The sequence below is a fragment of the Balaenoptera borealis genome, assembly GCF_965194805.1.
Source record: "Balaenoptera borealis genome assembly, chromosome: 3".
Taxonomy (NCBI): Eukaryota; Metazoa; Chordata; class Mammalia; order Artiodactyla; family Balaenopteridae; genus Balaenoptera; species Balaenoptera borealis.
In genome coordinates this window covers 184,840,916-184,854,717 of record NC_138866.1, presented here as the reverse complement: position 1 = coordinate 184,854,717, position 13,802 = coordinate 184,840,916, and the positions used below count along the sequence as shown (strand labels likewise).

The 13,802-nt window shown below is 47.5% G+C and overlaps 1 protein-coding gene and 1 long non-coding RNA gene across 4 annotated transcripts in view; one reads left to right on the top strand and one right to left on the bottom strand.

Moving 5' to 3' along the window:
• LOC309625914 overlaps nucleotides 1–617 on the bottom strand; it is a 62,684-nt gene extending 62,067 nt beyond the window's left edge. For both annotated transcript variants that reach the window (XR_014242789.1, XR_014242790.1), the window contains exon 1: nucleotides 523–617. This is a non-coding gene — a long non-coding RNA (uncharacterized lncRNA). The remainder of the gene's footprint in view (nucleotides 1–522) is intronic.
• LOC309625911 (uncharacterized protein) overlaps nucleotides 544–13,802 on the top strand; it is a 60,700-nt gene continuing 47,441 nt past the window's right edge. For both annotated transcript variants that reach the window (XM_082385984.1, XM_082385985.1), the window contains exon 1: nucleotides 544–784. In XM_082385984.1, the coding sequence (XP_082242110.1) occupies nucleotides 566–784 (219 nt within the window). In that variant the 5' untranslated portion in view covers nucleotides 544–565. The remainder of the gene's footprint in view (nucleotides 785–13,802) is intronic.

Below are 13,802 nucleotides of genomic sequence, written 5' to 3'. Positions count from 1 at the left end.
GAGCGAGAACGGACGCACCTGCCGGGGCGGGGGGAACGTCAGGGCCCCGCTGCCCCGCGTCCGCGCTGCGAAGGGGAGCCTCGGGACGCGACGGGCGCGCCTGCGCGCTGCTCTGGTGGAGGCCCGGGGCTCCCGGGCAGCGCGGTGACCCGAAGCGCCAGAGAGCGTTTCCCCCCCGTAGCCCGGAGCTACCCCGGGAACCAGCTCGACTCCACGCGGAGGACACGGCGAGAGAAGGGGAACCGCGTGGGGTTGGGGGGCCGCCCGGCCGGGCCCCGCGGGGTTCAGTGCCACAAGGCTTTTTACACCAGTGTTCGCGGACTTCCCCCTTTTCTCCCTCTTTCTTACCTGTTTTTCTCTTCGCTTGGGGTTTTGTGGGTTTTTTGAAAAGTATTAAGAAGTTCTCCTCCTCAAATACACTGATTTTTTTTCAACCCGCATTTGCTGTCCCCGCTCACATCCCCCCCGCCCGCCAGTTGTTCACGTTCCCAACACGGGCACCTCAAACGTGTCCTTTCCTACCTGCCTTTGTCGCTTCTACTCGTCAGACGGCGATGCGCGTGCCATGGGAGTGAAGCCGGTCCTCCTCGGTCAGCCCAGCGCGGCGTCGTGGCTGCCCCTCACCGCGCACGCGTCCGCACACACGCCCGCGCCCGCGCACGCGCACGCGCCCGCACACACGCGCCCGCACGCGAGGTCGTCGGCCCAGGTAGACTGCGTGCCTGAGCCGCTCACTTCTCAGGAGGGTTCCGCAGACAAGTCAGACCCAGTCAGGCTCCGCCAGGTACGTTTCTGTTTCTCCTTAAACTCTGTGGGCACTTCCAGGGAGACTTCTTCTGCGAGTTTCCGCTTTATTTAAATCAGCTTCTGAAAATGGTGGCGGCAGGAGCCGTCGGAAGCTCGCTCAGTTCCTCTTACCTTTCCCAGAGCCGAGCGCACTGAAACAAAGCTAAGTCCGGCCTAGAGGTTTAAGAGCTGCTTGAGGTTTTACGTGCTCTCACCTGGGAAAAGCAGTTGTTCCTCACCCCGTTCTTAGGGCTCTGCTTCTGTGCGGTGGCTCTTCTTTTTAGCTGTCTCAACCTCAAAGTGAATGAAGCCCTGAGGTGACCCAACCCTGTCCTCTCTGGGAAAACAGAACTCAACGGAGTGAGTTTTCAAGATCTTACTGGCTTGATTCAGTGAATCGGGAGGCATCCAATCTAGCGGGTAGAAATGAAAGACTTTTTTTTTTAATCGAAGTATAGTTGATTTACAATATTGTGTTAGTTTCCGGTGTACAGCACAGTGATTCGGTATTTTTGCAGATTATAGTCCATAATAGGTTATTACAAGGTAATGGGTATAATTCCCTGTGCTGTACAGTATATCTTAGCTGCCCATCTAGTTATACATAGTCGTTTGTGTCTCTTAACCCCATGCCGCTAATGTGTCCCTCCCCCCTTCCCTTCTCCTTTGGTAACCTCGAGTGTGTTTTCTGTGCCTGTGAGTCTGTTTCTGTTTTGCAAATATCAATACATTCAAAGTGAAATGAAAGGAGAAGGGAGTGGAAACAGGGAGGCAGAAAAGTGGGTTCGTTGTGGAAAGGTCACTTTCCTTTAGGGGATGGCAGGGGTCGATCAGGCCTAGCGCTGACCAGGTGAATCCTGATTGGACTGGTTTCACATTCCATTTCTGGGACAGGCTAACACTGTAAATAAGTCTCAGTGGGGTGATGTGGGGTTTAGCATAAGTGGCTCCATTTGGGGCTGCTGTCTTGTTCTTAACACCTCCATGCCTTGATTACTTGTACGTTTCAAGAAAAGGACTTACTGCCCTGAATCATAGAGAGACTTCAGTTACGGCCAGTTAGAAAACACTACTTCTCTGGACCAAGAGTTCAAGTTCCAGCTGCTAGACTGATGCATGAGTTCCTCATTAGCCAACTGCCATCCTCCAGTTGGACGGAGGACAGCGTGCTAGGGTCCAGCATCTGGAATGTGCTCTGTGCCATGTACCAGATGGTTCCAAACTCTCAGGACACCCAGTGCCCCACGTACCTCTTAAATACAAAGAGCAAATGTCCCTTTTAGGAGACATGGGGTTGCATGCTAGGTGCTTACGTCTCCATGGCAGCAATGAAAGGATGAAGATGACTGTTTAAAGCCTGCGAACTTTGAACAATTGATTGAATGTAAAGTTGATGTTAATCTGAAAAACACACATTTTCACATAAAAGGATCAGATCTTTGCACGCAGTAATTATCACAGACAGAAAGATCCTGCTTTGTGGGTAGCAGTGCTTAGAAATCAAGAAGAAAAAGGATTGTGGGATAAAAAAATTTTCTGAGCTATTCCTGTAAGTAAATCTTGGTCCTTGTTTTAGGTAAAAGTTGAGATGGGAAGAAAAACATTTTCAGGGAAACAAAAAGCTTACAACAGGGTTTTGGAAACGAGGTCTTTTTAGACAGATGGATGTAGTTTCCGAATTGTTTTTTGGAAATTGTTTCTTAACTCTTTGACCTGAAATTGTGCTTAAAGTTTTGCAGAATAAAGAATACTTTTGGTGTTGGTTGTACAATGTCCTGTTAAGAATTCAGCATTTATTTTATCAAGAGATATTTTTATCCAATAGGATAAGAATATATTTTTTCTCCTCCAGTTTCTTCAGGGAATGAATGAAAAGAAAACTGTGGTGTTCATCTTTTAGGGGATGGCCGGCTTGTTAACAGTGGTATCTCAATTCAAGAACTGAGGAAGCAGGATGGTAGGAGAAAAGGGATGGCACAGGTTCTCTAAACTCTTGGTTCAAGGTGAAGTTATTTTCATTGCATTCCATAAGCCTTTCATTCTTTGCTTCCGGAATGTATAAAACACTGGAAATCAGGTGTATCTGAGCTGTTCAGTTCCCATTTTTGCTGGATTTTCAGAAATCTGCTGAAGTTCTCCCACATGCTAGATTTCTCAATATATGTTTCTTGTTAGATGGGCTCAGTATGGTTTAGCTTTTGCTTGTTGAAGTTATTTACATGGCCTGAGGTCAGATGGTGTTTTTTCACATTTTGCTTGATGGAAATCCATTGTTTTTATAGCAAAAGATCGGTTTCAATGAAGTGGTAGAGAGCTTCACTTCTAACGCGTCTGTTTAGCAATACATTCACCAGGCACTCAAATCTTCTGGAGAAGATATAAAACCATGAGGTGTGTATCTGGAGTTTTGATGCGGTGGTTCCTCTTCTGAGCTGGGCTGATTCGCACGTTGTCAGGCTCACACACCAGCCAGGGAGCAGGTCAAGCATCACATTCTTTCCAACAGAGGCAATGGAGAGGTGGCTTTACTTGCTGGAGAATTATGTAAAACTGAGATGTCTGGAGGTCATCGGTGGTAACCAGAGGAGAAAAGTGAACTGAACAGACTGCTTCCACTTAGCAAGGCTTCTCTAGAAGAGTATTTACAAGTCTAAGTCCAGCTCTGGTAGAGCTCAGTTTCACAGAGTCAGAGAAAAACTGCAAAATAATAATATAATCCTAATAATAATCCTAATCAGTCCATCCGCCATCTGAAAAGCAAGGAGGGAGGGGGACAAAGAAGAGGGAAGTGAGAGGACTCATTCCCAAACCCGCCCACATGTATTCCTTTCCGCTTTATCTTTGTCTCCTTGGCTCTCCTCTCTTTCAAGAAGTCTGCAAGTAGAGAGAATGGGGGTGAGTAGCCAAAATGGTAGCCATCTGTGCTGCGCTGGTAGGAGAGCCTCTGGACGTAGGCGACCATCTTCCCTTGGATCATGGATGTCCAAGGTCACACTCTATTAGCTCAGCAACACATGCAAAATAATAACCATAAACCCAGAAATGTCCCGTGGAATTTTCTCCAGCTCTCGTAACAAGGTTTGCAAAGCTTCTCTGTCAAGGAGAGTGGGGATGTGTAATTTTGAACACGTGTTTAATCGTTTCTCCTGGCTCTCTCCGAAGAAGAGAGAGGCACGCTGGCACGGCTGTAGGAGAGGGGGCAGCTTGACAAGAGCAGTGCTAGACAAAGTCACCCAGGTGCTGGTAGCACTCGGGAAGCAGGGGAGCTGCCTGGGGAGCTGGGGCTTGTCGGGCAGAGAACAGCACTGGGGTTGAGTGTGTGGTGAGCACAGAGGAAGACAGGAACCCTCAAAGCTCTCTGGCCAGGTCGAGGCCTCCCCGTGACCAAGCAGGGTTTTGTGAAAACAGAGAAGAGAGGTAACAAGAGTGGGAATAGTAGCAGGTGCCAGACCACCAGGGAGCACCAGTTAGGGTGCCCAGAGGGCTTGGCTCTTGACTGTAGCAGCAGACAGACACGTGGTGTAGCTCAATGTCTTAGACACACTGAGGAGGACTCAGAACTCCTGGAGACCAGGGAGGGGGAGGGGTGTCACCCCTGGGCTTCTCTTGCTCGAGAACCCAAAAAAGGACTTACCAGAAGGGATGTGAAGAAGTAACAAGAAAACCCCACACGCGGGATAAAAAGAGTCATATGAAATATGAACTCTGTGCCTTTCTTTCTTTCTCCATTTCCCCACCAGTATTTATAAGACCCTGACCATGGTTTCTTAACTGAAAATCGGAACTCATGGTAAGACAGCAGGTCAGAATATTTGAAATCCAGACAATTTTGAAAAGTCTGTGACTGTGGTCACTATAATATAGGTGTCATTCATGAATGTACTGAAGTGATTTGCTTTTCAAATTAGGAAATGCCACCTTTATTGAGATAAAACCCTTTCTATCTTTTAGCTGATAACTGGTAATAGAGAAGTTATTTCCTCACAGTCAATCTCAATGTATCATCTGTTTGTAAGGAAGAGAGGAATCGGAGATTTACTGAATCAAGGGGGCTGCAAAAGGCTCTAGGGCTCATCTGTTCCCAGACCCTTGTTTGACAGAAGATGAGGCTGGAGCTCCAGGAAATAACCAAATCAGTAGCTGAGAACCCAGAGCCCCACTTTTAAGCTTGGTGCCGTTTCTACTACCTTCTGCAGCTCACTGTGTATCTGCTTCACGTGGGCTAGTTCCGCCTTGAGAGGTGTGCTCCCAGCCGTGTACCCACCCACTCTCAGTGTCTGCGGTGGAACGTGGCGGGCTGTGTCTTTGACTCCTAGCACTGCAGCCCCGGTGGGAAGGAAAATGCTGAGTGGGGTCTGGCTTTGGCACAAGTAGGTAATCATGGTGAGTGGCTGGTAAGAGCTATGAGAAAGACATGAGCTCCCCACGGTACCATTTTCTTCGCGAGCCCTGAGTTTATCCTGCCGGCCTCCTTGAGGTCATCTATTTCTTTCCTGACAAAAACATCTGGTTGTTTCAAAACTGAAATTTTCATGCATTTCAACTCATGTAGGAATGTCGAAAAGCTGTTCTGAAAAACATAGCTCCTCCCTGTGCCAAACCAGTTGGGCTGGATTGAACAACTGTTGTTATAAATCTCCACTCTGCATCGTCAACAGCCCAGAAGGTACAAAATAGAATGTTTCATGAGACCAGCCAGACGGATTGAATAAGACCTGCCTGGGGGAGCCCTGTGCGTTAAAGAGTCTGGAGACAGCCTTTTCTCTCCTCCCTCCTCAGACTCTTCTTGCAGACAATTTCTGGGACTGCTGGCGAGAGGACAGCATGTCAGGGTTCTCTGTGTTCACAACAAATTCTTTTTTGTCCTTAAGTGGAAAAATATTTTATGACATGGCAGAGCGACTGCTTGTTCTATGAGTGATTCACAAGGAAAACTCAGTGACCTAACGATATGTGTCCTCGCCAAGAGGCAGGGAAAGGGATAAAAAAAAAAAAGTGACCCACAATCAAAAGTCTGAGAGGAACTTTTAAGATGCTCGACCACCTTTCCACTGAACAGTTCCCACTGTGGGCTATGGAACTTCCACCTTTGCTGGCTTTTATTTCATACCCATCCTTGTCCACAGGTTGGAACACCCACCCCCAAACTACATGCACAAAACCTCCTGTCCACTTGGGCTTGGTTTTAGTGCTTTGTTCTCTATTCCCTATTTCCTAGGATGTGCATTCTTATCAAGAGAGTCTGTTGTAATGCTTGGTACTTGTGTATAATTCAGTGCTGTAAATAAAGGCTTCCTCAGTGATCCTAGAATCAGAGGCTATGCAAGAGAGGAGACCCGAGGAATCATCCAGTTTGATTTACCATCCACTGCAAGATCTCTGGCTGCAAGATGTCTGTCAGCAGAAGCGTTGGATCTGGTCTGGTCTTGCAGCACAGGGAGCTTAGCTCACTGCTTCACAAGGCAGCCTCACCAGTTCCTCGGAGGTTCTCCGTTCTCTTGTTGAACACGTCTGTCACCCTGATTTCTTTCTGCAACCCCCTCCTCTTCTTGATAGACTGTCCTTTACATATTTGAAGAGAACACTCACATGTCCCCAAACTTTCTTTTCCAGGGAGCACATCCTATTTCTTCAGTCATTTCTCTTGTTTTTCTTTTCCTCTTTCCCCTCCACTTACATTCTAGTTATTCTTAGTCCTCTGATTTTTTTCTTATGAGCTCATGTCAACCTGACTCTCCTCCATCCTGTTTTTCTGTGATTTATTGTGGAAATTAAATATAACACATTATCATCTTCCTTCTGTGTTAAGGTTCATTCCATCAGTTTTAGCCAATATTTGAGATTGTTGATGGCATTTTGAATCTTGAGTCTGTCATCTATAATACCAGCTCTCTCTTGATGTTTTTCACTTGGAACATTGATATTCTCCCCATAAAAATGACTGATTAAAAAGTTAAAGTCTAGAAACAACTCTCTAGATGTTATCAGGCTGTTAATCACTCTTCAGATTCAGTAATTTATCCATTTCAAATCCAGCTAAACTTATTATCATCTAGCGCGTACTTCACCACACTTTGTATAAAAATATTGTTGGATGTTTAGTCACATGTTTTGCTGAAATCATTGCATAGCATGTCCACTACAGTTTCTGCACCTATCAGCCTGGAGATGCTGTAAAAACTGGAACTAAATCTAGAATAGGAACCTGTGTTGGCCATGTGGGTAGAAGCTTTCTTTTCTAAATAACGTTCTCATGCACCTATTTGCTTTGCTGCCTTTGCTGCTGGCATTCCTCTTGGTTTCCCTTTTGGATCCATTTCCTTCCTTGTTCCAAGTACCAAGATGCTTTTCATGGACCATGAAAGAACTTACCTAACTCGTTTCCTAAATTCCTGTTAGCGTGTCCTCCAAGATAACACCTGTATTTTAATGGCAGCCTTCTGTGCCTCAACCCAAAAGAGTGGGGCCGGGGAATGTGTGCTCACACCAGGGACTGGCGGCATCACATCCCCTGGGAGCTGCTGCTTATTCTGTAAAGCTGGCCTTCTCCTCACAATCTGCTTGTTTGTGTGTCTGGCAACTCTCGTTGTGCAGCCAGCTCCCCAAACCCTGCCCCCAGCATGGCAGACAGGCGCTCCTGTTACGCAGTGGGAACCTCCACGGGTCCCCAGGCCATGCTTCTTTTAGGCAGTATTGGGAACGGCCCCAAGGGATTTATGCCTTCAAAGCTCTTTCCTAAACTGCGCTAAACCAAGTTAGGCCAGTTAGGGGTTTAAAAATCTCCACCTCTTCTTTTTTCGCATCTCCCTTCCCAACACTCTCCTTCACTAGCAGCAAGCGGGAGGGTTCATTCATTCATTCATTCATTCACTCAGCAAAGAGCTGTTAAGTTTCTGCCGTGTGCCAGCCTGAGGTAGGCACTGGGGATTCAGAGGTGAGCAACACAGCAGAGCTCTGCCCCTGGGAAGTCACCAGCCCAACTAGGAAGACGGGTTTTAAACACAGAAAAATGACAGTGTGAGAAGGAGGTTATGGGAGGGCCAAGATCTTACCTCGCTCCAGAGGTCGGGGCAATGATGTGGGAGGTGATAGAGATCACCTGAATGGACCTAAGAGCCCAAGAGAAGCCAGCCGTCCCTGGGGACCATGCCCAGAGTCCTGTGCCCCCAAACCCTTCTGAGCTCCCCCGAGGCTGAGGGCTCCATGCGTGTCTTGGGCAGGGGATCTAATAAGATCTCATTTCACGGTCCATCTCAGTTTAAACTCGGGGGCTGTCACAGCCTCTGTTTATCTGCAGCATACTGACCACCCTGCAGGGTGATTTACTTTCACACGAGAAACGTCTGCCGGGTGTCCATCTCATCTATGGAGTTGCCAGCTCTCCCCACCGTCTCCGCTTCCTCTTCAAAACCCCAGCTATGCCAGAAGTGCCCCCGAAGTAACCAGTTAGAGTTAGAATTCCGGACTGTTTTGTCCTAAGGGCGTTGGATTTCAGAAACTAGGGCTGGGAAATGGGTTTTTGACGACTCTAACCACGGCTCCACTTACGTGGCCCTGCGGGATCAGTGGAGGGCCCCGTCTTCTAACACCCTTTTCTGGCGCTTCAGGGTCTCCTGACACGCAGACCCCCTAGACCTGCAGAGTCTGTGAAGAAGGGCAGGTGGATGAGAAGCGTTTTCCCAGCCTTGTCCATCTTGGGAAGGGGCTGCTTCGCCCCTGAGCGCCCCTCAGCCCCGCTCCCCGCCTTGCTCCTGCCTTGGTCGCCTCCCGCTGAGACCCCCCAGGCACGTGGTGCTGACTGCGGCTGCACAGCCGCTTGGTCCCTTGCTGGGCGTCCCTTCATTTCCCTTTCCCAGGCCATCCCGGGGTGGGGGTGGGGGGCTGCTTCCCTCTAGCATCTCCTTGGATGCGAGTGAGAGGCTTTGCACAGAGACTCGGAGCTGGAGAGCCGTGAAAGGCATCTGCAAACGTGGCAAGTTTCCCTTTTGCGTTCTCCCGAAACATTTGACAAGAATTAAAGTTTCCCCCAGGGGCACCAGCTTCACATATTAAAACCAACCTTTTTTCCTTCTTACAGTCTCTCTCTCCCTCCCTCAGTCTCGGATTCAAAGGGAAGGATTTCCTCTGAAATAAAGCCCCTCGTGGCCCACGCGCCCCCGAACGGCGGGGGGGAGGGGCGGACCGGCCAAGGCGGAACCTGTTTTCTCTGGAAAAATAATAAAACGTGGAGTCGGTTTCTTTTAAAATGGCTTCTGTTTCACAGTTCAAGTTGAGCTTTCTGTCAGGAAACGAGTGCCGGTTCGGCCTCTGCGGTGGAGGAAGGGGCGGGGACGGGCTCGCAGGGCGTGAGGCTGCTCGGCTGCCCTGGGTGGTCGGGCCCTTGCCTCGCCCCTCGGAGCCCACGCGGAGCGGTCCAGGCGCCGCAGGGCCTCTGCGCGCCCCGGGGCAGCAGCCGTGACCCTTCCCTCTGGCTGGGCTCACTTGGGCAGCTCTGGGCAGGGCTCCCTTTAGGAGGGACACGGTCCAGCATAACCAGGCAGAATATACGTCTGTGATGACGCCAGGCAGCCACTGGATGTCGGCAGCCCGGCTCATTTTAGGACCACGGGGACGGGCCAGTGAAAATCCCAGGGGTTCCTGGACAAGTCTGCTTCCAGGAAAGCAAAAATGGAAATCGGGGGCAGGGGACTGGGAGAGGAGGGGGGCGGGGAGGCTGAAGACAGAGGCGCAGCCATAAATATGCATGTCTGGGCCGTGTGTGTTTCAAATGGAATGTGAGCACGCACACGCAGGGTGTACTGGAGGCTGTTTGTGAGCGTCCCCCAGAGGGCGGAGGGCTCGAACACACATTTGGAATGTTCATTGGAAACACGTGCGCCATGAACAAAAATGAAAGCGTACCTTAGACACGTTGACCGTGCACCCAGGCAATTAGCAAGCGGTCCCTTTTCGATTTGCTGGGCTGTGGCGCTCGGTCGCCGAGCCCTAACGCTGCGGCGGTGGTCGGATCCCTTTAAGCCCACGGAAGGCTTTCCAGAGCCGTGCCGTGGCTAGGGGGCAGCATGGAGGCGGGACTTGCTAGAGTCGACGTGCTAAGATTCCCGAGGGATCCCGTTTGGAGACGGGATTTAGAAAGTATTCATTCCTACTTGAGAACTTCTTCTAACGTGCGTGCAGGGAAGCGTGTCCCTCAGGTCAGTGCACTTTCTCATGCTGAACACGTCTGTGTGATCAGCACCCAGAAGCCTCACTCAGCTCCCTGCCAGGCACTGCTCTCTTCCTCTTATCATTATATTCTAAATTACAATTTTCTTGTCAGTCCCTAAAGACGATAATGGTTTATTTTGTGCCAGAACTTCAGGGCAGAGTGAGTTGAAGCCAGGGACGTGGTGTGCACCCAGAGCCTTCCTCGGGCTCCCAGCGCCACCCGGAGTACAGCGCGAACACCATGGCCCCAAATCTCTCCAGACTGCTAGCCCCTCAACTCGAGCGGCCCTTGCAGTTTATACCTTTACTCATTTTATATGGTGTCTTAGCCTGCTGTAACAGAATGTCAAAGACTAGGTGTCTTGTAAACAACAGAAACTCGTTTCTCACGGTTCTGGAGGCTGGAAGTCCACCATCAAGGCACCAGCAGGTTTGGTGTCTGGTGAGGACCTTGATTCTTGGTCTTCTCTCTTTCCTCACATGACGGAAGGAGTGAAAGAGGCCCCTATTATGTGGGCACTAATCGCATTCATGAGGGATCCCCTCTCACAGCCTAATCACTTCCCAAAGGCCCCACCTCCTAATACCGTCTACTTGGGGATTAGGATTTCAGCATAGGAATTTTGGGAGGACACAAACACTCAGTCCATACGTGTTGAGAGCCAACCAATACCAGGATCTCTGCTCTCAAGGAGCTTAGCAATCTACAGGGGGAGGAAGACAAGGAGACAATAGGCTGTGGTCTCTGCTAAGGCTGTAGTTAGCACAGGGGAAGAGAAGTACCCAAAAGGGAGCACTTGGTCTTCAAAGTTTGAGGAAGGCTTCCTAGAAGAAGAAGAGCCTCAGCAGGGTCCTGGAGGACCACCAGGTGAAGGGGTAGGTGGTAAGGAGAACAGAATTCAACGCACTGAGAACAGCATGTGCAAAAATAGGAAAGGAGTGGAGTGAGGGAGGAGAGATTAGCTGGGATCAGCTCATGAAGATCCCTGGTGCTCTGGGTGACCAGATGTCCCCATGTGCCCTGGGGTAGTCTCCACTTACACCTGCTATCCCAGCATAACAGCCACCCTCTCCCCTCCTTCACTCTCAGGAGTGATTGGTTTGGACCCCAAAATAATATAGTCACCTCATTCAAAACATGCCAAAGAATTTGAATTCAATCTTGAAGGCCCAAGGAGGCGGTGAAGGCCTTTGAGGAGGGAAGAAACACAATCACATTTGCATTGTAGAAATATGACTTTGGCCGCAGTAGAAGAATGTTTTGGAGAAAAGAATGATATTTTAGGAGATTATTGCCTTCATCCAAGGTAGAGGTGATGGTGGCCAGGGTTAAGAGATTGATTGTGATGACAGATGAATTCAGAAGAGGAATCACAAGGACTTGGTGTTTGTGTTTACTCTGTGTTCATTGGTCATTTATATATTGCCTTCTGAGATTTAACACTGGATTCTGCTGGCAGCCTGGTCCTCGGGTTCCAGGAGCACAGAAGCCTTGGAAGAGCTGGAACGGAAGAGAATGAGAGCAGGCCCAGCTTGGTGTTTTCCGTCTCTGGAATGCAAAGCTTTCCTATGCTGCGCCAGGTCCCAGCAGTGGCCTGGGTTGAGGCCAAGGTCAGGGCCGGGGCAGGGTGGTGCTGCTTTGGGGTGGTACAGACAGCTGGGTAGCACTGGGGTGCTTGGCAAAGACTTTGCCCTTTGACTGGGAGGTAGGTTCACATCCCGTAAGGTTGAGGAATGTTACAGGCTTGTGAATTACATTTTAAAAAATATTTTATCAATACCTCTAAAGTAGCAGGAACTCCAGTCCATGCCACATGTGTTTTCCATGTGTGTTGCGACTGTAGAAACTAACCAAACAACTCTGTATTGAACTTGTCAGAATATAATCAAAAATTCTGCTAATTACTTCAGCATGAAGCCCACTAAGCTCTCTCCCTTAATCATCAGAAGCAGGTCCGTTAGTGAGCACCGCCACTCGGTAACAGCACTTTATTGTGTTTCTTGGACAACTGCAAAAGCTTATCTTTCCCTGCAAGGTTTTCTCATTTTTGGAAACTTCGTCCCCATTACAGTCATCATTACTAACTCATCAAGAGTGCAGTGCTGGGAAAGGTCCCATGCAAAGAAATTCCTGAAATGGGAATGGACATTCATGTTGGAGTGGTGGTTTTTGCCAAAAAGTTAAACTCGAGCAAATGAATTGATTATCCTAGGCTGCTGGCTTCATTGCCTGAGAAAGCAGCAAACACAAAAATCCGCCAGTGGGTCCATGCTATTTAGCACATTTGTTTTATCTCTGAAGGCCAATAATAATGACAGAAGAAAGCTGAAGGAGCTTTGAGCCCAGGAAGAAAAATTAAGAGGTGTTTAACGTTTACAAAGAAAAACATTATTTCTCTCTAATCTTTCTTGTCTCTCAGTTCCCATTAAGCATCTGCACAGTGTGGGTGGGGGGAGAAGAAAAAAGAGAAAGTGAAAGCAGTTAAATAGCAAGTTCTCAAATAAAGAGAATGCATAATTATTTATACAGATATGAGAGAGCCTTAGTGCGCAGTCTGTAAATGTTTATATTTGGTTTTTTAAATGAAATATGGTAAACCCTATTTACTATTCAGAATTCCAAATTTACAAAACAGATTTTTTTGTTGTTATTGTTGTTAGTGGGAAGAGGAGTGGAAATGAGTTGGGATAGGAGTTTATTCACATTGCATAAAAATTCTTTAGTTTGCAAAATGATTCACTGAAATCTTTCTTTAAATAACAGCTCTGCTAGTGCATTTAATTTACCAAAAAAAATCAATTTTAAACAGAATTTTAGAAATAACGTCTGTGTTATGCAGTAAAAATGCAGTAGGCATTTTAAAATAAAAACAGACTGGGGTGAATATGAAAATTAATTTGTATTCTTTGAATAAACTCTTACTAGGCAAGTATCAGGATGGTGGCCTAAAAGTGTAAGGGAAGGGTCATTGTGGAAGGAGAAAGTTGGAGGATTAGTTAGGATTAGGGAAGGGAGCGTGAATATAACTTTAAAAATTGGACATGATATCATCTAAGGAATGAATTTTAGTAGGAGGCCTTGCTTCAGTAAAAGTAAACAAATGGATTTCTAGTTCAAGATGCAGATAACCTCCCCTGCATTTAAGCATGCAGGTATTGATAATTTTCCCTCCCTTCCAAATTCCCATTGAAATAACCAAATAAATATATAAAAGAGAAATCTGCATCAGTGTTTACGTGGTTTCTGCAAAAGCAAGTATGACAGTTAGAAAAGAGCGGTGAATGGAGGGAGAGTTCATCCTAATATTTTTAGACTGCAACTCCTCGGCGGATTAATAAAAGTTACTTGAAAGGTAATATATATAATGTAAAAAATTAGTAATTTGGATCAAAAAGCTTAGATTATTTCAACAGCAGTTTGGAGCTGGGGCATATGACGTAAAAGGCTATTAAGTGTCTTATTTTACACGAGGGAGGGGCAATGAGTAGATGTGATTTCTTTTTGCTTGATGTGACCAAGAATTTTGGCTCAAATATTATTGAAAGGCAACCTCCTATAGAACAAACATAGGAATAGAGAGAGGTAAAAAAAAATTATAGTGTAAGTCATGTCAAAGGGAGAAATAAGCCTTTCTGTTGGTCCTTTCAACATAGAGTGACAAATTTGGGGCAAAGGCTGAAACTTAAAATCACAGGCAAATACTTGGGTGCTGGTGAGCATGAGATACATAAAATGCACGTCCTTTTTCTAGCATAGCATGTTAATGAGTTTTGGGATCTACAAATGTGTGTAGGCTTGACTAGGGGTG